This window comes from Penicillium oxalicum, chromosome VI, assembly GCF_001723175.1.
Source record: "Penicillium oxalicum strain HP7-1 chromosome VI, whole genome shotgun sequence".
Classification (NCBI taxonomy): domain Eukaryota; kingdom Fungi; phylum Ascomycota; class Eurotiomycetes; order Eurotiales; family Aspergillaceae; genus Penicillium; species Penicillium oxalicum.
Genome location: NC_064655.1, coordinates 2,036,072 through 2,060,072, shown reverse-complemented (window position 1 = coordinate 2,060,072; position 24,001 = coordinate 2,036,072). Strand labels below are relative to the sequence as shown.

The 24,001-nt window shown below is 51.7% G+C and overlaps 8 protein-coding genes and 1 non-coding gene across 9 annotated transcripts; 8 read left to right on the top strand and 1 right to left on the bottom strand.

Annotated features, from left to right (window-relative positions):
• Nucleotides 1-10: 10 nt before the first annotated feature.
• POX_f08001 (uncharacterized protein) lies at nt 11-1,533 on the top strand (the record flags this gene model as incomplete). The annotated part of the gene is made up of 2 exons (XM_050116786.1): nt 11-411; nt 501-1,533. The coding sequence occupies 2 exons, from the start codon at nt 11-13 to the stop codon at nt 1,531-1,533; spliced, it is 1,434 nt and encodes a 477-aa protein (XP_049966925.1).
• Nucleotides 1,534-2,142: 609 nt separating this feature from the next.
• On the top strand, nt 2,143-4,196 carry POX_f08000 (uncharacterized protein; the record flags this gene model as incomplete). The annotated part of the gene is made up of 3 exons (XM_050116785.1): nt 2,143-2,448; nt 2,536-3,225; nt 3,318-4,196. The coding sequence occupies 3 exons, from the start codon at nt 2,143-2,145 to the stop codon at nt 4,194-4,196; spliced, it is 1,875 nt and encodes a 624-aa protein (XP_049966924.1).
• Nucleotides 4,197-4,914: 718 nt separating this feature from the next.
• POX_f07999 (uncharacterized protein) lies at nt 4,915-5,565 on the bottom strand (the record flags this gene model as incomplete). Its single annotated transcript, XM_050116784.1, has 1 exon — nt 4,915-5,565. One exon carries the CDS (start codon nt 5,563-5,565, stop codon nt 4,915-4,917), a length of 651 nt encoding a protein of 216 aa, XP_049966923.1.
• A 982-nt stretch (nt 5,566-6,547) lies between these two features.
• On the top strand, nt 6,548-7,094 carry POX_f07998 (Cytochrome b-c1 complex subunit 9; the record flags this gene model as incomplete). Its single annotated transcript, XM_050116783.1, has 4 exons — nt 6,548-6,556; nt 6,710-6,807; nt 6,872-6,920; nt 7,035-7,094. 4 exons carry the CDS (start codon nt 6,548-6,550, stop codon nt 7,092-7,094), a joined length of 216 nt encoding a protein of 71 aa, XP_049966922.1.
• A 760-nt stretch (nt 7,095-7,854) lies between these two features.
• POX_f07997 (uncharacterized protein) lies at nt 7,855-14,382 on the top strand (the record flags this gene model as incomplete). Its single annotated transcript, XM_050116782.1, has 2 exons — nt 7,855-14,042; nt 14,115-14,382. 2 exons carry the CDS (start codon nt 7,855-7,857, stop codon nt 14,380-14,382), a joined length of 6,456 nt encoding a protein of 2,151 aa, XP_049966921.1.
• Nucleotides 14,383-15,009: 627 nt separating this feature from the next.
• On the top strand, nt 15,010-16,665 carry POX_f07996 (uncharacterized protein; the record flags this gene model as incomplete). Its single annotated transcript, XM_050116781.1, has 1 exon — nt 15,010-16,665. One exon carries the CDS (start codon nt 15,010-15,012, stop codon nt 16,663-16,665), a length of 1,656 nt encoding a protein of 551 aa, XP_049966920.1.
• A 3,223-nt stretch (nt 16,666-19,888) lies between these two features.
• POX_f07995 (uncharacterized protein) lies at nt 19,889-20,059 on the top strand (the record flags this gene model as incomplete). Its single annotated transcript, XM_050116780.1, has 1 exon — nt 19,889-20,059. The coding sequence occupies one exon, from the start codon at nt 19,889-19,891 to the stop codon at nt 20,057-20,059; it is 171 nt and encodes a 56-aa protein (XP_049966919.1).
• Nucleotides 20,060-20,925: 866 nt separating this feature from the next.
• On the top strand, nt 20,926-21,011 carry POX_tR155. Its single transcript has one exon. It is a non-coding gene; the product is annotated as a tRNA-Asp (tRNA).
• A 504-nt stretch (nt 21,012-21,515) lies between these two features.
• Nucleotides 21,516-23,692, top strand: POX_f07994 (uncharacterized protein; the record flags this gene model as incomplete). The annotated part of the gene is made up of 2 exons (XM_050116779.1): nt 21,516-21,772; nt 21,832-23,692. 2 exons carry the CDS (start codon nt 21,516-21,518, stop codon nt 23,690-23,692), a joined length of 2,118 nt encoding a protein of 705 aa, XP_049966918.1.
• Between the last annotated feature and the right edge of the window lie 309 nt (nt 23,693-24,001).

The following is a 24,001-nucleotide window of genomic DNA, read 5'->3' as shown; positions in this document are numbered from 1 at the left end:
TTCCGCCAAGATGCTTCCTACAATCACGCAAGATTCACAACTTGCGACAGCCGTCGCCAATGTTGTCCGACCCAAGTTGGTGGAGATGGGTTGGAGTACGGATGACGGCCAGGAGTCCGCTCTCATTGAATACATCGTTCTGATGCTGGTCAATGGCAAGACTCAGGAACAACTGGCAACTGAGCTTTCAAATGATTTCTTGGGTCTCGAGGAGGGTGACACACAAGCTCTGGAGTTCTCAAGGTGGCTCTTTGGCCAGGTTGAGATCCTCGACCAGGAACTCAACGGTGGTGGTGTCTCGGGCGTTGAGAATTCCGCTGCGCCTCAGAGTGTGCTCTCTCCGAATGCTCCGGATTTCACTCCACAGGGGAATGGTATGGATGCCGAAATGGGTGACGCGGGGGATTCTGTGTAAGTTTTTTTTTTCCTATGGAAAAACTCACCTCGTCTGCCAGAAGTGCTGTCGCTGATTTTTACCTTCTTCATTTACAAATATACAGCCCTACTGGTCCTAAGGCTATGCGCAACGGCCGAGGAGGGGGCCAACGGCGCATGTTGAATCAGATCAACCGGACCTTGGATCGACAAGGGGATGGCGCACTTCACCGCGTTCGCGGTCACCAAGGGAACGGACGCGTCGGCGGTTACAACCAGAACAACATGAAGAACAATCGCGGCGGTCGTGGGGGACGCAACATGGGTGGAATGATGGGTCAGAACATGGGTGGGCCCGCGATGCAAATGAGTCCCGAGAATCAGATGCAGATCATGGCCATGTTGGAGGAGCAAGCCCGCATGATGTCTCAACTCATGCCCGGCTTTGTCCCTCCCGCTATCAACCCCAACTTCCAAAATGGTGGGCAGCAGGGTCGCTCACTATTTGACCGCGTTGAACCACAGGGTCGCCGTGGGGGACGTTTCCAGGGCCGCGGTGGACACCAACATAAGGGTCGTGGTGGAGAAAATGGCGACATCGAGATGGATACTGCCATGGATGGCGAGCAGGATGAGAGTAATCCCAACAGTGTCTGTCGCTTCAATCTCCGCTGCACGCGCAAGGATTGTCCCTTCGCACACCAATCCCCCGTCGCCCCCGAAGGCACGGCCGTTGATGTTTCCGACATCTGCTCCTTTGGCGCCGCTTGCAAGAACCGAAAATGCACTGGCCGTCACCCATCCCCGGCCGTCAAATCCGCTCATCAAGCGGAGGAGATTTGCAGGTTCTTCCCGAACTGCACAAACCCTCACTGCCACTTCAAGCACCCCGACATGCCTCTTTGCCGGAACGGTGCTGACTGCAAGACCGAGGGTTGCAAGTTCACACATCTTCAAGTTCCCTGCAAATTCAATCCCTGCATGAACCCCCGCTGCACGTACAAGCACGTGGAGGGCCAACGCGGAAACTTTGGTGACAAAGTTTGGACACCGGGTTCAACAAGCGAGCGTAAATTCGTCGCCGACGAGGGTGCGCCGGAGGAACTGATCAAGCCGGAAACCGAGGAGACTTCGCAAAATCAAGAACTTACGGCGTGACTCCGCCTGAACTGATGAGGTTCCTTGCCCAATTGACTGCTCCATTCCACATCAAAGTATTGGAAACCTTTTCCTGTCCGAGTGCTACTATACACAACTTCAGCCTTGCCCTGATGATTTAGGACGATTCAAGGCCCTCATTTGTTTTTGCATTTCTGTGATGGACCGACTGCGATAGCAGATGTCCTGCATGTTCATTGTACATAGATTATTCCCCCGACCAATATTCACGAAATCAAGAAAGCAATGGCAAAAAGAAGCGTAATGCCGCGCACAATTGTTTAAGATCATCGGTGACCCCTTCTTGCTGATACCCCTGCTACCTACTTAGTAGAATCGATTTCCCCATATAGAAAGCCAAGATCAACCCCCCCCCCCAACTCAGTCTTTCCGATCATCCAAGGGTCCACCTCTGGTCCAGAGCTCCCGCGTTCCACCTGGACGGGCAGGGCTGCGGCCTGGGCGTCCGTCGAAGACCAGCTTAGGTAAGACTCGGCCTGCGGCGGCCATGTCGGGTGCCCCAATTGGGGCAGCTGCTTCGAGGGCATCGTTAAGCTCTCTGATCCTTGGAGCAATCACGAATGAGTCCGACTACTCCCAACTGACCACATGCGGCTTTTGACTGCTTCCAAAGGGCTTCGGTCCCCTCAGAAACCCTTGATCTCGGCAATTAGATGTCAACATCGCTCTTACAATGCCGCCGTCATTGGTGGCGGCATTACGGGCCTCACAGCCGCCTGGCAGCTCATCCAGGACCGAGAATGCTCCTCTGTTACCATTTATGAAAAGTCACGTCGCTTGGGAGGATGGTTACAGTCGGAAACGATACCTGTGGAAGGGGGCGAGGTGGTTTTTGAATATGGGCCTCGGACTTTGAGGAGTGCGATGCCGGCTTCGCTTCCCTTGCTGTATCTGGTGAGTTGGGCGCTGGTTTTATGGAGATGCCATTCCGCGGTGGAGAAAGAATTGCTGATGAGTTTGGCGGAGTGGTCGCAATCATAGGTGTCCAATCTTGGTCTTTTCGATGAACTCATCACGACATCCAAGCGTAGTCCCGCCGCGCTGAATCGGTACATCTACTATCCGGATCACTTGGTGCGACTGCCCACGCCAGACCCCGATCTCTCATTGATGGAGAATGCGCGAAACATCTTCAGGACGATTACCACGGAACCTCTCTTCGAGGGTTTTATCACAGGTCTACTGTCAGAGCCGAATAAACCCGCCAGACCGCAAGAAGAATGGGCGATAGACGAGAGTCTTGCTGAGTTTATCACCCGGCGCTTCAATCGCAAGATTGCGGACAATCTCGTCTCGGCGGTCATGCATGGTATTTACGCCGACAACATTGACGAGATGAGTGCACAGGCAATCATGGGCCCGCTGCGCAATCTGGAAGATGGCGGGATTCTTTTCGGTTTGCTGATCAAATCAATCATGGGGAAGAAGACAAGATCGATGGATGACTTTCTGGCAGTGGATGCTGTGTACAAAACGCCCGAGACGATGCAGCGCTTGGATGAGATCAACCGTGTCGTGAAAACGGCGAGCACATTTACATTCAAGCGAGGGACGCAGCAGCTTGTCGAGGGGTTGACCCGTGCCCTTCGGGCTTCGGAGAAGGTTCGTCTCGTAATGGATGCGGATATCCTGGCGTTGGATCCGCCAGCAAATCGGGGCCATAAATTGAAGGTAATCAGATCCCTCGCCATTTCCTTTTCTCTGCAGGATCCGTTCCGCCGAGGGATCAATGCCAGTCTTTACAGACGACTAACTTGCTCTAGATCTACACTGGAATTAGAGGAGAAGAGTCGTTCGACCATGTCATTTCCGCCATCTCCGCGCCGGCCATGGCGCGCATTCTGGATCCACAAGGCCAAGTCAAAATAGACTGTGACCCCGAAGACGAATACAGGGCGCTGTGGAATTCAAAAAAGGCCAGACATCCTAAGCCGAACATCGGCACAGTTTCTGGGCTCCATTTTTTCCGCCACGCCACCACCGTCATGGTGGTTAACCTTTACTATAAAACCCCGAATCTCCTCCCCGTGGATGGATTTGGCTATCTCATCCCTCGCTCCATCCCGTACGAGCAGAACCCCGAATGTGGTCTGGGCGTCATCTTCGCCTCGGCCTCGAGTTCGGGCGAAAGCCCCGTGGCGCCCTATCCGAAGGTGTCGCAGGATTCAGCGCCAGGCACCAAAATCACCATCATGTTTGGTGGTCATTACTGGGACGGATGGAAGAAACAGGACTATCCAGACCACAAGACTGCGGTTCGTATGGCCAAGGACATGCTTGAGAGACATCTGGGGATCACAGAGCCACCGGCTCTGGTGCGAACCCGCCTGCAAGAAAACGCCATTCCAAAGTACAAGCCGCCTCATATTCATCAGATCTATGCATTATCTCGGTGGGCAAAGGAGGAATATCACAATCGGCTGGTCCTGGTGGGTAATTCCTTCAGCGGCGTGGGCGTGGGAGACTGCGTGAGACAGGGAATTATGGCGGCCACCCACGGTGTCGGTCGTCATAAGCTCACGGCAACTCCCAGATTAGAATCCAAAGACTGGTGTCCCTGGAAGGAATATAATTACCAGCACTGGGATTTAAAGGGGGGTGTTCCTACGGCACCGGTGCGATTGTTCGAGTCGGATATATGATCAAGCTTTTCAGGCCTGTCTCAATTCTCTTCTTTCTGACGTTGACATCTCCCCTCTTCGTCCCCGTCACCCCATTCCCGCTCACACTTATGAGGTCTTGGACTTGTCCCCAGTGTGACTCTTGTAACATGAGGTGTTTTACATGTATACCCAGAAAAAGCCATTGTATCATAATCGAATTTGGTATCTAGATGCTACGTGAATTGTACCAAAAAATGGTCGCGACCATTCCAAGTAATTGGCGCTAAAACAATATCAATGTGAATACTGGCTCCTTGGCGATGCGATAGGATGCGGAGTGGTGCAAGTGGGCTCCTGTGGTTTGTACGCCAGGACTAGTGCCCTTTGGACGAGATGGTGTTGGGGCTTTTGTGGTCGACGCATGGCGTGAGAAGGAGATCTAGTCATGTGTGTGTCGACAAAGAGCTCACTGATCTGCGGCTGAAGTCCAGGCACCCATTGGTGAGTTGGTAACCATGGCAAATGTGTATCTCGGTAGATGAATCGGGTCAAGGACGCCCACATCGCTGGGAGGTATCATCATAAGGAGGACAAGGAGGACAAGGATGGTCGTGATGATTGCATCGCTAATCGAATAAATGCGGATCGAGGTGGCACGGTACGGAGAAATCGTTGATCATCGTCGATGAGAGGAAAAGACAAAAGGAATCGATTCTGTTTGGCATCAAGAGGCCCGCCTCGTCAGGGATTCTGAGACTCAGGCATTCTCCGGGTTGGCCCCGTCCTTCTTCTCGCCGTTGGAATCGAACCCCAGCGCATCCAATTGTCGAATCAGCTCCGGGATCTTGATGAGCTTGTCCAGCTGTTCCGGTAGAAGAGCCTCGCCTTCGTTCTTCTTGTCGCGCAAATCGCGAGCCTGACGCAGCTTCTTCTTCAAATTGCGGGCCTTCTTCTCCTTCTCGGCTTCTTCGTCAACAGGTGGCGCTGCTGGTTCCGCATCTTTCTTCACGGCCGGCACACGCCAATTATCCGAGTCGACGCCCTTCTTCTCTGTTATAGCCTCTGGTCCCTCGGTTTCTTTTGCCTTGCGTCTGGCCTCGCGACGCTTGGCATTCTTGTTACTCGCCGCTGTGTTGGCGGATTGGGCGGTGGTGGTGGCGCCGGCGCTCTTGTCGTCTTCGCTGCTCATAGTTTCCGCTCCGGGAACCCCACCTCTGCTGCGATTTTTCCATGCAGCCGCGGCACGGTTGCGGTAGAGCTCGACGTCCTCTGGGGGCTTGTAGCCTGGTCGGACACGAATTTCGCGACGCTTGGAGCCATCGGGCCGGACTGAGGAAGGGATGTATCGTTCGCCGGTCTTAGCGTCCGTGGTAATGCCGGCGGAGGAAACATCATTGGAGGAAGACATGGTGGATGATTGTTTAGATGTTTCTCTCTCTCTCTTTCTCTGTAGAGCTGGCCTGGATCAGAGACAGGGCTCTCAAGAGAAAGGTGAGTTAGGAGAGAAGGTGTACCGAATGTGGAATTTGGAGAAAGAGAGAAAGTCTTGAAAGGGAAATTGATCGAGATTGGTTGTTTTGTAAGAACGTTTGCTGATGAAGTTATGCGATAGCGTGAAATATTGAAGCGGTAACTTGGGAAAGGGTATTGCCAAAAAAACATCCCGTTTACCCAATTTGACCGACTTCCGATGTCACGCATACAGGATAATACATGCTGATACATACTTTATGTGCTATATTGTAATGTAATTAGTGTCGTAAATACTGAGTCGCTGGCTGCCACCTGCCCAAGTTACAGTAAAGGTGTGAACTCTGAACTCACTCAACTCTCGCTTCTTTCACATTTTCTACTCCATAGATAGTGTATTGACTTGGGAATTTGATCCTGATACATTTGCTTGTGGCACAAAAAGAAAGGCTCCCAAACAATGAATCTTGTACTATCATCAATCAAGTCTCGTTGCTTCTACAATCACAAGCTGGTATTCTAATATTGTGTGTGCCGTATGGTATTCATCATTGGCATGTAAATTACCGTGATATGGTACAGCTGAACAGTGCCACGAGCACTTTGCGGCATCTGTTAGGATGTGAGCGAGGTGAAGCTTCAACATACGATTTTCGGTTTGAATTAAGCTCTCTTATTGCAACAAGAAAAGCTTTCAAAAGCAAAAGCCAGGCGGCTGCCCCAATGTAAAATGCGCTCTTCTGAAGTATTCGGGTCAACCTGCAGCCGCCGGAGTGGAAGTGAGCCAATCAGCAGCCCGGGAATTCCCGTGCTTTTCGCTGCGAACTTCGACCTTCCGCTTCCACATCGCATCCTCGACTCTCAACCCCCGTCTCCGACTTCAACTTCCCGTCGTGTTGAACATCCTCACAGTCGTCACAATGGCCGGTGTATGTTGCATCACCCTTGATACTTGATTGCAAGTGCTCGTCCTTTCAGTTCAGAGCTTTTACTGACCCCGATCACCCGCTCGCTAGATCTCCAACGCTATCTACCAGCACGTCTTCCCACCCTCGATCCAATGATCGCAATTGCCCATACAGAATCTAACTGCGGTCTTCCACCCTCTGTTTAGGACCGTCATTCGCCGGAATGCTGTCTTCTTGACCACCATCTTCGCCGGTGCCTTCGCCTTTGAGCTGTGCGTGATTTCGATCTCTTCCTTGATGACAAGTTCCCGATCTAACCTCCAAATCGCTGTACAGGTCCTTCGACACTGCTTCCAACAAGATCTGGGACGCCTGGAACTCTGGCGTATGTCATACTCTCTTCCGTGCGCCGTCACTCTGCTCCGCCATACCTAAGGCTAGGCATCCAAACCGGCTCCTCCGTCGGGCTACCATGTACTGACTGTCTTTTTACCCACAGCGTCAATGGAAGGACATCAAGCCCCGCTACCTCAAGCAGGGTGACGAGGACGATGAGTAGAGTTGTGCGATTATGCTTGATTGTGATGGTATAGATTCGTCGTGAAGGGGGGCCCTGTGGAGTGGAAAAGCGTGCGACCAACCTCGTCACCACTCTGTTTCTATATCCATTCCAGCGGTGTGGCATTGTATGTGATAGAATATGGAAATTCGGATCTGCTTTGTTTTTTTTACATATAAAATGCCGTTTTTACGCTGGTTGATTGCGCACATAAATGATGCCTCCTCTCAGGTGTGGTGCCTCGGAGCCTGAATTGCAGTGGCGTTTTTGAGCGAGACCGCTCCGTCGATGTCATAGTCGGGAAACCGCGAGTATCAGTTCCAATAAATATCTTTCTTTCTTCGATATTGAGTTCTGCATCATTCTTGCTTCAACCAACGCCATCCGAAAATATCCAGAAGCGATCAGTTGCCCACCGAAAATTATACGGTGGTCGGTTTGGCTCTCCTGTCAATCGATCTCATCGGTCCACAGCTCGCCTGTCGACTGCTTTCCCCCACCACGATCGATCTGCGATCGCGAAGAAAGAAACCACAAGCATCCGAGACTGCACCCGTTGTTTTGGTTCTTTTGAGACTCGTCCCCCGCGGATAGCTTTCCTATTTGATTCAAGAGTTCTCACCCTCCCACTACACTTGGATAATACGGGAATTCTACGATCCTTTTGAGGCCGCTCAACGTGCCAACGGGCTTATCCCCCTCACACGCCTGTGACAGCCGAGCGGCATCACCGTGTCGATCACCATCAGACTTCAGAGCCATGCACATGCTCGCAGAATGTGAGAAAATCCTCGGTGAAGGTCTGCTGCAACTACCTGCGCAGCACAACTACCGATATGGGCCCAAAGCGGAACGGGACTTGCTTGAGCTGTTGTTTCGGTCGCTTGTAGGCCACAGTGAGGAGCTCCTGATTCATCTCTTCCCAGACGGCACGCCGAACGGACCGTGGAAGCTGGCCGAGGCTCAGGGAGCCCGTGAAGGAGCCGAGTACAGTGAAGCTGCGCGAGGTAAACGATGCGGGCATATTTTCCGGGCGGGAGAGGCGACTTATCGCTGCGTCACCTGCGCGGCTGACGACACTTGCGTGCTTTGTAGCCGATGCTTTGACTCGTCAGACCACACTGGACACCAGTATCAGATTTCATTATCATCGGGAAATTGCGGCTGTTGTGACTGCGGTGACGACGAGGCCTGGCGGCTACCGCTTTTCTGCGCCATACACACTGATAGCGGAAATGTGAAGAGCAAGCAGCGCGCAGAGCGGCAGCTACCCTCGGAAGTCATTGACTCCGTCCGCTTGACAATTTCCCGGGTCCTCGATTACTTTTGCGATGTCATCTCATGTTCGCCAGAAAACCTGCGCCTGCCAAAGACGACAGAGGGTATCAAACAGGATGAGGAGGCATCCCGCCTGCGACCCGGCTGGTACGGTGCGGGCGATCAAGAGGAGGAGGAACCCGAGTTTGCGCTGATGCTCTGGAACGATGAGAAGCATACCATTCGAGATGTTGCTCACCAAGTTAGTCGAGCGTGTCGCGAGCGAGACAGCTTTGGTGTAGCACGGGCCCACGAGACCAATGACATCGGTCGCAGCGTGGTCAAGTATTCGAAGGATCTGCAGCGGCTGCTGGCGGTCTCGAAGATCATCGAGGAGATCAAAGTGACGGTATCAGTTCGATCTGCCCGCGATACCTTCCGTGAGCAAATGTGCGGCGCGATCGTCGAGTGGCTGGCCGACATCGCCGGTTGCAGCATTCTGGACGACAACGAAATCTTCCGACAGGTCATCTGTGAGGAATTGCTCAGCCCGTGGCGCAAGGGTAGCGGTGCTTTTAATGCGGACATTGGCATGAAGGGCATTGACGATCATCAAGAAACTGAGAATCACCTCCCCGGGCGCACTGTCATGCTTACTCTTCCACCGCATGGTCAGATTGTTCTCGCAACGACCGACGAGGATGAAGATGAAGATGACGAGATTGGTGATGGGAATGAGCAAGATGACGATGACGATTACGTAGAGGCTCACGATGATGCTGACGATGAGGATGATGACATCGATATGGAGCTTGCTCGTCTGCAGGCTGAGGCTGATGGCGACGAAGATGAGGAAATGGATATGGGTAACGACGAGGAGCTTGCACTGGCTGAACGCATTCTTGCCGGGCTTACTCGCGCGCACCCGGTCGCTCCTCGACCAGCGCCGCCAGCTAACGAAGAACAAGCTGGACACCAGGAACAAACTGGTACCGCCACTGCCGAGGAAGCCGAGAGTCAGCCATCTGCGGAGACCTACGTATCTATTCCAAAGACTCCGTCTGGAGCTATCAGACCTCCCCCTGCCAGAACTGAAGGCCACTGGCAGGTGCGTCCGCCTGCTCCAGCCATGGGTGAGAAGGTTGCGCCCTACGAGGATCTCTGGCAACGTACCCGCCTCGACTGGCTCGTTCTCTTTGACCTGCGACTGTGGAAGAAAACCCGCACAGATCTGCGGGACCTCTACATCAGCACTGTCGTCAATGTGCCTCAATTCAAGCGCATCATGGGCCTGCGGCTCTCAGCTCTTTACACGGCTTTGGCGCAGCTTTACTTGATTGCGGATCGAGAGCCGGATCACTCGATTGTTAATCTATCTCTGCAACTTCTTACTACCCCTTCGATCACCGAGGAGATCGTGCTCCGCGGAAACTTCCTCACCAAGGTTATGGCCATTCTCTACACTTTCCTCACCACAAGACAAGTGGGCGAGCCTCAGGCCGTCAATCCGAATGCTACCCTGGCTTTCGATGCAGGCTCCGTCACAAATCGACGACTGTATCATTTCTTCCTTGATCTTCGATACCTTCTGCAATCCGAGTATGTTCAACACCGGGTTCGAACAGAGGAGCAGTATTTGCCACAGTTCCTTGACTTGGTGAAGCTTTCGCAAGGCATTTGCCCCAATGTTCGCGCTGTGGGTGAGCACGTTGAATATGAGACGGATGCTTGGATCAGCGCGTCGATTCTGATGCGAGAGATCAACCGACTCTGCCGACAGCTCTGTGAATCCTTCCGTACTCCAGAGGCTGATGGCGGCGAGAACCTGGTGCGGGCCATTAAAACGACCGCTCTTACTGCGATTATTCACTCTGCGGGCGTCGAACGCAAACGCTTTGACCAAGCCGAAATCAAGGAAGAAGTTAAGTTCAAGACCTTGCAGCCCTTTGATTTCGAGATTGGCTCGTCCGGCCAGGTGCCTTGCCACCGTGTGGTCGAGTTTGCGGTCGAGAAGGGCTCGATCAGTTTCCATCATGCGCTCCACTACACTTTGTCTTGGTTGATAGAGTGCGGTCGAGGATTGAGCGGTGAAGTGGTGCGAGGAGCCCTATTCGAGGCTGCGCAGAGTGCCAGGGATGAACTCCACGCGGCCAAAGTTGCTGGTAAACCGATTGATGACAGTCTTCTTGCGCTGGGTCCAGAGGATCTCCTGCTGACGATGTTTGACTACCCACTGCGAGTGTGTGCCTGGCTGGCCCAAATGAAGGCAGCAATGTGGGTTCGCAATGGCCTCAGCCTTCGTCACCAGGCATCACAATACCGTGGTGTGTCGTCTCGAGACTTTGCCTATTATCGCGATATTTTCTTGCTGCAGACCGCGCTGGTAACTTGCGATCCGAGTAGGGTTCTTGCATCGATTGCCCACAGATTTGGCATGGTTGACTGGATGTCGCGGAATTACATGCCGCGCAGCGGCTTTGAGGACACGCAAATTGTGGATGTTGCCGAGGAATTTGTCCATCTGCTTGTCATTTTGTTGACCGATCGCACTTCCTTAACGGCAACTGATGACAGCTCCTATTTGACCAAGGAAAATATAAGCCGCGACATCGCCCATGTCTTGTGCTTCAAACCTCTTTCCTTCTCCGATCTTTCAACCCGTCTGAGTGATAAGCTGCTGGATTCTGACATGTTCCAAGACGTCCTCGAAGAGGTTGCCAACTTCCGTCCTCCCGAGGGTCTGAGCGATTCCGGAACCTTTGAACTGAAATCTGAGTATTTCGATCTGGTCGATCCTTACAGCGCACACTACACCAAAAACCAACGAGATGAGGCGGAGAATATTTACAAGGAATGGATGGCTAAGAAGACTGGCAAAAAGGCTTCCGACATCGTTTATGAGCCGAAGCTTCGACCCATTACCTCAGGTGTATTCTCTGACTTGCCCCGCTTTACAGGCACTATGCTCTTCGCACAACTTGTCCACCAATGCCTAGAGTATGTCGTGTCATTCAAGGAATGCACTCCTGCCATTCCACCAACTCGAGTTGAGACGTTCCTCCAAGTCATCTTACACCTCGTGCTCGCAGCCGTGCTCGAGGATGAAACTGAAGATGGCACTGTGGATACGGAGCAAAGCAATTCTTTCAATTTGCATGCCATGTCTAAGGCCCGTGAGATCAAGGCTGGGAAGCTGACCATCGTCGGTCTTTTGGAGAGAATCTCCGTCACACCTGAATTCTCTGCATGTGGTTCTAAGATCCGTCACATTCTGAAGCGTCTGTGGCAGAAACGTCCCAAAACCTACACCTCTGCAACTGCCTCTCTTAAATTCCCCTTCGATCGAATCGACACTAGCTCTCCTGCTATTGATAGTGACAATCAGAAGGAGATGAAAAAGAAGGCGGCGTTAGAGCGCCAGGCAAAGGTCATGGCCCAGTTCCAACAGCAACAGCAACAGTTCCTCAATACTCAAGGCGACATTGACTGGGGCGAGGAAGACTTTAGCGACTTGGAGGCTGAGGTGCAGACCCCTCACGAGTCCAAAGTGTGGAAGTACCCAAGTGGTACCTGCATCTTCTGTCAGGATGAAACCAATGACTCGAGGTTGTACGGTACATTCGCCCTGATTCAGGATAGTACAATTCTGCGACAGACAGATATTAGGGATCCAGACAGGATTCGTGAAGCACTCAAAACTCCGACGAGTCTGGACAGATCCGCCGACGAAATTCGGCCCTTTGGTGTTTCTGGTGAGAACCACACGACTATTCGGCGGCTGGATTCTTCTGGAGGCGAGGTGACCAGCGAAAAGGTTGGTCTCAGCAAAGGCTTCAACCCAAAGAGCACTCTGCGGGGGCCTGTGACAACTGGCTGTGGTCATATTATGCATTATTCTTGCTTCGACGTGTACTACACCGGCACGCAGAGGCGGCACAGCCAACAAATTGCCCGTCATCACCCTGAAAACATTGCGCTCAAAGAGTTTGTTTGCCCATTGTGTAAAGCTCTTGGTAACGCTTTCTTGCCTATTACTTGGAAGGGCAAGGAAGAGTCTTATCCCGGCGCCCTGAACACTTCCCAGTCCTTCGATGAATGGATGAGCACGGGGCTAAAGGGCGCCCTGCATCAGACCCAGAATTTCCCTGTGCTCATGGTTGAAAAGGAAAAGGCATACCCTCATCCATATGCGGAACTATTCAACGACTATCTGTCTAAAACTCTCACACCTCCGCTGTCTTCTAAAATCAGTCAGCTCACGTCATCCCCAGCTCCATCGGCCGGATCATCCCGTCCAGTTATCTCTGTTCCGCGACTTGCTATGCCGGGCATCTATCCTGCCAGCGAGGAATTGGCACCGACGAGTCCCCTGCAGCAAGTTTCGACACCGTCAGACAGCCCAATGACTGAGCTCCTGCAAATCTACAAGCGCCTGAAGAAGACAATCAAACTGAATCACATCAGTTCTATCTTCAACAATAGTCCCGACACAGTGATCAGTGATGACTTGGTACACATTGACACATTGGTTCGCAGCTTCGGCTTCAGCATCTCTGCAGTCGAGATTGCGCAGCGCGGCGTTGAGTCCGAGCCCGGGTCAACTCTTTTGGACAAGATTCCATCACTAACACTGACGCATCTCCGTATCTTGGCAGAGACGGCTATGACCTACGCGGCTGTAGGCTGTGTTCACTCAAACAACGGGCCAAAGAGTCGGCCAGCCCTCGAATTTCAGGAGATGCACCGACAGAAACTTTGTCAGCTTCTTGTCGGACATCCCTGTTTGAGCGGAACGCCGTTGCTTAACGATGTGAGAAATATTGAGCCCCTGTTGGCCATGGATACTTTTGTGTTCTTGGCAGAGTGCTCGTTGGCTCTATTGCCCGTTTTCCGCGTCGACGTGCGCCATCTTGTGCAGATGTGCTACGTGGCTGAGATTGTCAAGGTGGCTGTTACCTTTATTCTCTGGCCTTTAGGGCTCAAAGAGGAATTGGCAAGCCAAGGGGAGGAAGACCTTGCCAATATTGATATCTCGGACGATCGGTACAATGTGACGAGACATTTCTTTGATTCAATTGTCGCCGAACTGAAAGCCAACTCGGTCGGTCGCGCGGAAGGGTCTTCATTCCCTGCTGAAAGTGGATATGTGAAGGATGGTGAAGAGTCAGCCACACCCAGTATCATTGTCGCCCTCCGCCGGCTCCTCGCCAGCTACGCCTTGACTTTTCTGCGGAAGTCTGTTATTCTTCTCCACGTGCAGCACGGTGTCGACTTCCCCAACACAGGCTTCGGTGATGTTGGGGCATCAGAGCTTGATCGCTTGACCAAGGCCCTTAACTTGCCCCCACTCGATGAGATTCTCATGTCCATAAGCCCCGCCAGAAAGACCAACAGTCCCTTCGATGCAGTCATCTCCGGTTGGATTTTCCACTGGAATGCCTCACGATCGGGTATTCGTTTCGAAGATCATCGATTGTGGCCCAGTCTTCCCCACCCGGGTATCTTCGAGCTTGTTGGACTTCCTAAGTACTTTGACAGTCTCATCGAGGAAGCTAACAAGCGGCGATGCCCTAACTCGAAGAAGGAGCTCAGCGATCCAAGCATTTGCCTTTTCTGTGGTGATATCTTTTGCTCACAAGCGGTCTGCTGTATGCACAACAAACTAGGTGGATGCAACCAGCACTTGCAGAAGTGAGAACCCTTTTTCCAACTTTGAAATTATCGCAACGCTCAGCTAACCCTACCATCTCTCTTTAATTGCAGATGTGGCAAGAACATTGGTCTTTTCATCAACATCCGCAAGTGCACTGTGCTCTATCTGCATAATCACAATGGTTCATGGCATTACGCCCCTTATCTCGACCGCCATGGCGAAGTCGATCCAGGCCTGCGCCGAAACCGTCAGCTCATCCTAAACCAGAAGCGGTACGATCGACTCCTCCGTGACGTGTGGCTGTCACACTCGATTCCTGCTACGATCAGTCGCAAGCTGGAATCGGAAATGAACAATGGTGGGTGGGAAACGATTTAATGACCGACGCCAACGATGGATAGTCGCACACGTCTTATTTTCTTCTTGTCTTGCGTCTATGATTTGTCTTTCTCCTGCCAGGGAATTAAGCGTGCATTTGTACTTTCAAAGGTGACCTCAAGTCATCTGCGCTGATGTATTGTATCTTTGGAATGAATTTGTACATCTAACTTAAGCATGTTCGCTCTACTGTCCATGGGCACGCATTTTCATTGAACTAATCGAAATAATTAGAGGTCTAGTAAGAATGGCGGCCATCCGGCGAGCGTAGCGAAAAGTGACATCTGCATATGGCTTGCTTTAGTGGGAGGAGCACCGAAAGGTAGTGATGCTATCTGTGCTCAGCATTGTCTGGATGAACCTCGGGTCACTCGGAATCTTGAAAAGGGTCGTCTTTCAACAGCAATTCATAGATCGGGCTTTTCTGGTATTCAAATCTAACAAGTCTTCAACAAGATCGTGCTTTTATGGCTCTGTAGCAATCCACTCTTATCCAGCGGGGAACCATGTTACTGTGCTTTGAATGCGATAAGGTTTTATCTTATCGCACGCCAAGGCGGATCGGGTCGTTCAGACTCAAAATTGACGTCGACGTCAACTGTCTCTTTCAAACCACAACGAGAAATAATGAATAACGAACAATTTCGGCGACTCCTCGCTGATACGTCCTCGACCTCTAAATCAAATGAGCAGAAAGGCCAATCACCGAGAAATGCATCCAGTGGTGGCGCCACTCCCAGCGCGATGTTGGGTTCGCGAATGCGCTCAAGTATCCCGATGACACCGTGTGTAGCCACTATTCACAACCCTCTCACGCGAAGCTTGACCTTCGATACTGATCGTCTTCCTTTCTCCAGGCGCTCCGTTACTGGTGTTGATTTTGCCAAACAGCTTGCAGACCACCGACGCGAGAGTAACGAACATCCTGCCAAACGATTCAAGTCATCTGCTGCACCAAAGGGGACTAAATTACCCACCGGATATCAGGACCGCGCACAACTCCGAAATGCAGATGAGGATCAAGAGGAGGGTTTACAAAAGCGAGTCAAGGCGCTTGAGGAAATGGTCAAGCTGGGCCAGATCGATCAGGCTACCTTTGACAAGCTTTGCGCGGAGCTTGGAGTTGGTGGCAGCACGGAGAGTACGCACATGGTCAAGGGATTGGATTGGACGCTCTTGAAGCGGGTCCGAGCTGGTGAAGATGTCACAAAAGCACCAGAAAAGCCAACGCCAGTTCCAGCGGATGAAAAACCACTCGCTGAGGAGGATATAGATGAAGCGTTTGACAGGATGATGGAGGAGAAAGGCCAGGAAGAGATCAAAGCTGTGCCCAAGGAGAAGAAAGAGAAGAAAGGGACAATGGCGCCGCCGCCATCTCGACCGAAGACGAGGGATGAAATTCTCAGGGAGCTCAAGGCCAGTCGAGCCGCCGCTGCCGCTACTGCCAAAGTGCCGGCGCCGGCGCCTGAGTCGACACTGAGCTCAAAGTTCAAAAAGCTCAGCGACCGTAAGCCTGAGAAGAAGCGATTTGTCGAGGCTGACGAGAACGGCCGTCGGCGAGAAGTGCTCTTGATCACAGATGCCGACGGCAACACAAAGCGAAAGGTGCGCTGGCTCGATAAACCCAACGAGCCGCGTGGCACGCCGTCTTTGCCAATGCCAGATAAAGCTGCCATGCCCTTGGGTATGGAAGTACCTGCTGAGATCGCAGCCCGGGCAGCTGCTGCCAGCGCGGCGCTTGAGGACGACGATGATATCTTTGCGGGTGTTGGTGCTGACTATGACCCGCTCGCTGGTATTGAGCAGGACGATGATTCGTCAACTGATGAGGAAGGCGAGTCCGTGTCAAAGCCTTCCAAGCCAATCCCCCAGGACGAAAAGCAAGCCACACCTCAGCCGCCGCGCCCACGCAATTACTTTGCAACCAGTGCGTCCGCCATGGTCGAAGAAGAGCCGGAGGATCGATCAAACCCTCTAACAAAGGATCCTAACATATTGGCTACGCTCAAACGAGCCGCTGCGCTTCGACAAACGTCTCCCTCAGAAGAGGACGATTCAAGTCTTTCGGCGGAAGCATCTCTCAGGCAAAAGAAGTTTCTCGAAGAGGCTCGTCGTCGTGATGCTATGGATGCGGCAGATATGGATATGGGCTTTGGTGGAAGTCGCATCGAGGATGGTGAGGACGATGAGAGTGTCCTGTTGGAGACTATGACGGCCAGCAGCGGGGGGGTAACAAACGGAAACGTGGGCCAAAGAAGAAGAAAGGGGACAAGAATAGCGTGAATGATGTGATGCGCGTACTTGAAAAGCGGAAGCAGGATGCCGAATGAACAGAGCAGCCAGATACCTACGTGCCTCAAAGTTGTGGTACCAGCTCATTCAATTTTGCCGTCGAAGACACCGTACTATCCGTTCCATCTACTCGCAGAATCTGAGACGCATCGTTGTGAACGACGCGTAGGTATGGATCGTCCAAAATCACAATCGACGATACCCCGAAGAAAGCCCTTGAAACTTATCTCTCATGACGAAACTTTCCACCCGTTCTCTACTAAGAGGGTCATCTTACCCCTGCCAGCATTATTTGAGATGAAAAATAATGCAGTACTCTTAGGACTCAAATGATTAAAATCCAGCTTCCTCGAGGATGCTCGAGCATTGACCCATTATGAAAGCCAGATCTTCATGTCACAGATAACGGCAACAACTGAATCAAAGTCTTTCTTTTCCCACACTCTCAGAGAGTTGAACGCTGCTCGTCTCGAATTGCCAGGCATCAAAAACATTTAGTTGAAAAAAAATGACAATAATGGGAAGTAGATACACTAATTGTCAATCTCTCATCTATTCAGCAACTGCTCAGCACAGCAGGCTGTATAAGGTACACAGGGCTCGCCTTTTGGCTGTGTCAAAGCCAGCCAGCCATGGTCTCTTGGAATCACCGAAAGACAACAAATACTATCCACTCACTAGACTTCTCAGAAACGGAGGATTTGAACAGGATTATATCTGCCATCACCTTCAGAAAATATTGGACCGGGATCTTTAATCCCATCAACATCTGGGGTAAGTCCGCTGAAGGCTGAACTCTCGCCTTCTCTGTATATCAGCATGCGGTATGGCAGCAGTCTGAATGAAATTAAATTTTTATCGAAATCTGCTCCCTGTGCAACTACGCCAAGCTTCTGCCCTGCTTGTGTCAGTCTATTTAGAGTTTGGGGCTCGAGGAGGCTCTGCGGGTAGAAGATTAAAACACAGTATCAAGGCGGATCTAAATATCTGAGATGAGAACTCAGTCGACTCTTTGACTGAGCCAGTCTGGTATTTTTTGAATTTACCAAGTATCCCCCGGACGATGCCGTACGATAAACATGTCTTTCCCTTGATGTCGAATTTTTTGTGCCCAGGAAGTAGGCAAACACCGGATGGCTCAGTGGTGATACTTTACCCCAATTTGGTTCCAGTGTGGCTGCCTCGCGTAGGCACCAATGTGAAGCATGAATTCCAAATGAGGAAATATCGTGCCTTCCTCAGCAAGCAATGTTTGCTATAGCCTCACTAGCGTCCCCTGGATGGGTATAAATACCCTCATCCTGCCCACTGCTGGACTTCCATCATCCACTTCATCCATCATCCACTTCCATCCATCTCTTACACCTTGTCTTATCTCATGCAAGTGTTACCTTCACACAACAAAACACGTCACGATTCCTTCTTCGCTTATGTTTTGCTGAGGGTAAGATGTCCTGATGCCCAGTGGTTGGAGGTCGGAAGGGATTCCAGGTTGTCTTACCATCCTTATTCAACATATTGCTGACGTAGGGTCGCCGGTCCTACGCAGGCCTCGATAGGTTCGAGCATAGTATCATGATGATCGAGAATCAAGTGCTGCTTCGGTCTCTTCAGGTAAGACAACGAGATTCCCCTTATGGCTGGAGGTTGGAAGGGTTGAATCCACGTATCTTGCCATCATTATTCAACATATTGCTGACGTAGGGTCGTTGGTCCTACGCAGGTCGTTTCAATCCATCAACTCAACTGCCTGGTACAATCCTCAAGCATGATAGTCAGGTAAGGTGTCCTGATGCCCAGTGGCTGGAGGTCGGAAGGGATTACAGGCTTCCTTGCCATCTTTATTCAACATATTGCTGACGTAGGGTCGTTGGTCCTACGCAGATTCTCCCATCAATCCAGGCGTCATCTGCCATTCATAATGCCCACGCCTCGCAGTACATCATTCAGGTAGGACGATTACGTGGGCATCTTAGCAGTTGGCCTGGTCGGATGTTTCGCATACACATTACTGACGTGAATTCGGTCCCTACACAGGTATTTCGATCGATGCAAGCCTCAGTAGCGCAGATTTTTTCTCAATCCATCCGGCATATACCTTGGTAAGATGCTCTAGATGCGTCAGTCGCCTGCCTTGTCGGAAAGGGTCATGGGTCCTCTTACCAGCTTGATTTCACAAGCTGTTGATGTAGGGATCCTTGTACGAATCTTGTGCACGGACAGTCTCCACTTTGACTCTCGATCGTGATAGACGCAGAAACTGTGTCATTGTTTTTTTGTGGTGGTCGACTACCAGTTTGAGGTCACCAGTAGTGGCGTGTTAATCGCGGGACGACATGTACGCTCAGAGCACTTGTATATGCGCCTTTGCTTTCAGCGTACAATGCATGCATTCGAGCCACCCAGTTTCCGCTGGATGACATGAGCCCACAACTGATGTTCAACTCAATTTTGGCCCCATACGATCAAATTTAGGGTTTGGAAATTGCTGTGCATTTGATGGCCGCCTTCCACTGCCAGGGCATAGTAGGTTGAATATTCTTGGTAGATAAAACAGGCATTGACAGGGCCCAAGCCTTTCTTGAATCAAATTTTTTTTGGATTCTTCGCGTTGCATTTCTTGGGGGTGAGGACTGTGCGGTCGGTAACTTTTCTCTGATGTACTCAGTAACTGAACCCTGGCTCTACCAAGAAATAACTTTTCTCTAACCAAGATGTAGCTTTCTGGCAGTTTCAGCAAGTTCCCCACGCCGCAATCTAGTGAGCGTCGGCTACCCTTTCCATGAGAATCGCAATATGTTGGGTTGCTGCTGATTGAGGGAGTTTTCTCGCCCATGGTGAGTACAGCATGTCGCTGAGTTAATCCGTCTCCTAGCTGAAGGTGCTGCTGACAGGTTGATAGAAGGGAGCAAGAAAGCCCACGGCATGTCTCGTCAGCTCATGGAATTTTCCGATCTCTTTTCATTGGCTTGGCTCTAGGGAGGGGTTGTTTCATGGCATTCCTGCTTTGAGTGGCGTTGGACTGAGCTGGCTTGGTTCGGCTTTCCTGAACATGCATCACTAGATGTGAGCATCGCACGTGCTCGTTATTTGCCCTTTGTGTCTCTTGTCTGACCGTGGCTCGACTCCTTGAATTAAGTGCTTCATCTCTGGGTAGCGCACAAATCTCACGGCATTCTCAAGGGGGGTCGCTGCCAGTGCTGGTGTTTGTCCGATGGTAGGGATCATTGGTGGGCCAGACAATCAAGGCAATGCGAAGCAGAGTACTGAGTCTGCTCTTGTTGTAATCTTCGATCGGGAACGACCTCGGGGAAGGATTAACTTTACCTCTTCTCACATATTGATCTGCCTCGTCATTGGAAGAGTGACCGACTTTGGTGGATGAGCCTTATACACGAAGCGTCCTTATTGAACCTTTCGCGGTCCTTGCCTGTGTCTGTGCCCGGAAGTGGTGTTTCTCGGCTGTGCTCAATTACTACAACTCTTGTCTCATTTTTGGAGGAGGATCAGCCCGGAGGGCGTGGGCTTCTCCTGTAGATACAGACTTGGAAGCAATCCAATCATGCCTATCTCGGCCAGTAACTCCGAGGGTGTTCGTGAGTCGGGCATGATAGTAACTCTGACATGATCCTCGTTATATGGTGGGTGTGAGGCGTATGTGGACGTCCACTCGCGGGCTCTGAATCCGATCCGGAACTTGGAACGGTACTGCGCAGTGGACACATATATAATCCATCCATCAGCACATGGAACCCTTCGTTCCATACCACACCTACCTAAGAATTTAATGTCCACGAGCATAGCATTCGTAACGAGCGGAACTTCATTCCTACCTACCTGTTCTAGGAATAGGTTCCAATTGGTGACAAAATCGCAAGGGAGGGTCCTCACCTATCGGGCAGGCACCGTTTGGAAACTACAGATCAGGCCAAAATCCAGTCTAAGATCACTATGCTACTATAAGGACATTGGCAGGTCGCCAATGTCTGCTTCTGTCCACCTTTCGTTCATGAACAACAGGCAGTACCAATCGGACTATGAATATATAGCCTCGGGTTTCATCCAGGCCCTCCCATTCAAAACAAAGCCTGATTCGAACAACCAAGCTGGCTGTGGTTCATACATTAGCCGCTCTGCAAGCAGGCCGGATTCATGGACACGGAAGTTAATTGACAGCCTTTATAATTCCAAATAGGACCTTGAATAATATCAACCAGCACCAAGTGGTCGAGCAGTAACTCGACCATCGCATCTTCCTTGGTCTAGTGGTCATGATTTCCGCTTGTCATTAACACCGATAAGCGCGGGAGACCGGGGTTCGATTCCCCGAGGGAGAGTTTCTCTTTGCACTATCGCTGTTTGTTTTTTGCTTCTTTAGCACCAATCGTACAGCGGAGCCTGGTCCGACCGCGGACGAGAGTCGTCGACATCAGACATGATGCATTATGCGGCTAAGAGCTGGAGGCTTTGGCTCAGGCGACCTGGCGAAGCTCGGTGGCACGTGATACTCACCTCCTGACGCGCCAACGTGACGCGATCCATAAGTTCGATTGCCATCATTGAAAATGCAACAGCTCCCAGAACTCATGCCCGACAAGCCGAGAAAAGGAATAATACGCTCTCAGCTCGAAGATCCTCACATCCAAGGTTCATTTCCCCAAATTCGCAAAATTGGGTATATCGGACGTTGCTCAGCTCGAGCCTATCAGCTGAAGGGTGCGGAGAACATTACATCTAGTGCCCCTGTAGGGCAGACGGCCCCAAGACCTTGAAGCTTATCTGGCCCCGCCGTTGGCAGCTCCGGCTCGACTCTTCCACGTCCGACCCGCTCGCTCATCACCATGGGAAACCCGGATACGCAGTCTCTCTCGTCAGACAGGTCGATCGCTGGGCAGGTATCACCTGGCGAGCAGCTGCAGGCATTGTCGACGCCGGGCGAGGGAAGGCAAGAGGCTGGTCCTGACGTATTCGAGAGACGAGGCTCGGCCGAGACCGAGAATGGAGGAGATGGGCAAGGTGAGGAGGGGTTCGTTCTGTCACGCAGTGTGCAGGATCCCTCGGAAGAGCTTCCAATTGAGCTCGTGAGCTTGACAGATCGGTTGGTCACTGAAATGCCTGCCCTGAGTGCGAGGGGTCCATGCTGATGGTCGGTTTTAGATTTGTCAACTCTCTCAGTGCAAAAGTGCATAACTCACCTCCAACGATCGACAAGATTTCCTCCATGTTCCAAGTCTTCTACAGCCGCGCAGAATCCCATATTGCCACCCACATCTCAACACTGGCCTCTCGCATCAACCGTGATTCACAGCCCCGACCGCAGATTAAACCACGAGGGAGTGCGCTGTCGGTGCTTACAAGCAAACGCTCCCAAGATGACTTCGGGCAAGGGAATAGTGGCCGTCAATTACTTACCGCGGAAGAAGTCGCCCAGAGGCGAAAGGCACGCAAAGCCCTTGAATACAAACGCGCAGCGCTGGAGGAGGCTGCAGAGCGGCGGGTGTGTGAGCAGGTGTACGACAAGATCTGGAGGCACAGGACAACCCTTGATGATGAACGGGATGAGAAATTGCGCTCGAAAACGGCAGCATTGCTGCTCGTCGGAATTGATCTGAAGGATCTGGGTGTAGAAATCGATATGAATTCAATTGAGGAAGCGAAAAGACAAGAGGCCAATGATTTCCTGGCCCAGGCCCGAGACCACCTTGCGAAGATGAACGAACCAAAGTATCCTCTGGGGAAGCTTCAGCAACTGGCCGCCGCTCACAAAGCAATCGTCGATGCTCTGACAAATTTACTTCCATCCTCCTCGTCAGCAGATGAGATTCTGCCGACATTGATCTACTGTTTGATCACCTGCCCACCCGAGGGTATCGACATTGTGAGCAATCTGCTCTTCATGCAGCGATTCCGCTCGTCGACCAAGATTGACGGCGAGACGGCCTATTGTCTGACCAACCTAGAAGCCGCTATCAGCTTCTTGGAAAATGTTGAACTGTCTAGCCTTCGTGCAGATGAAATGCAGGAAGGACCCGTCAAATCCCCTAGTGAAGGCCCTACCCCGTCATCAGATCGAGTCGATCCGTTCCGACCGAAACCTGAACGCACAACGTCGTTGGTGACGCCAGTTTCTGCAGTTTCCGAGATGGCCAAGCCCGAGTACAAAGAGCCGGTCTCTTCTACTCTCCCTCGCCCTCGCCCCCCTCTTGCCCCTCAACAACGCCGCTTGAGCAACCTTTTCCAACCGCCCGCTCGAGTCTTCGAGGCAGCGAACGATGCAGTCCGTAACACCGCCGACCAGAGCCTCAAGAATATCGGCGCGACTTTAGATAATAGCTTCAATTTCCTCTTTGGCCGACTGAAGGAAATGCAGACCGCGTCAGGGCCCAACGCCAATGGTGCCGAGTCACTCCTCCCCAAGACTCTTGCTGAAGCTCGCCGTCTGGTTGAGAATCCGCCTGCCAATCCCAATCTCACGCCGGACGAGATCGAGTCACTCAACGCACTGTCAAAGGAGGATACTACCCGCAATGATCCGCGTAGCACAGGTCTGACAAGTGGGGGTAGGACGCCCCGTGAACGGAGTGCCGACAGCGCAAGAACACAGGGCAGCGGCAGGAAACCCGGTGTTGCATCCGTTCGAGAAGAGCAGGCTCAAACGCCAGTGTCAGCCTCGAGTTCCCATCCTCTCGATTCGGTGCGAAATTTCGGCAACACGCTCAATCCTCTCAACCATATCCCCGGTATGATCAAAAACTTTGGCCGAGCTACACCCGAGACCCCCGGTCCTCGTGCGCTGTCTCCTGCCGCGATGGACCGCTTGAGGATCTCGCCTGCCTCTACAGATAAAACTGCCAGCCCAACCGTCATGCCTTTATCGATCCATATCGATCCGCCCATCCAACGATTGATTGACATCAAGGACGCTCGAGACCTTCGTCTCGGGGATGTGGCCATTTTGCTTGAAGACTACAAAAGGCTGGCTTCGGCTCTTGCCCGATTGAACGAGGGATCTCGCTGAAAGATGACTCGCTGAGCGACGTACTTGTACACTAGACTGTGGTTGGAATCTCTATCTTGTATGCTATATCTGGCGCTGAGCGACTTGTTTGGGGGTTTGGTCTGGCTTTCAAATTAGGGCAATTGTCATGATTCATTAAATTCGGGCTTAGTGATGCATCATAACTCGTTGAGTTGTACATATCATAAATATCGAGAAAGTCATACCATCCAATCTGATCAGGGTTTCCCCCTTGTCCTTGAATTAAGTATTTCCCTAGAAATCGAAAGCCGGATTGGTTATCTCCCCCCCCACCCTCGAAAACTTATA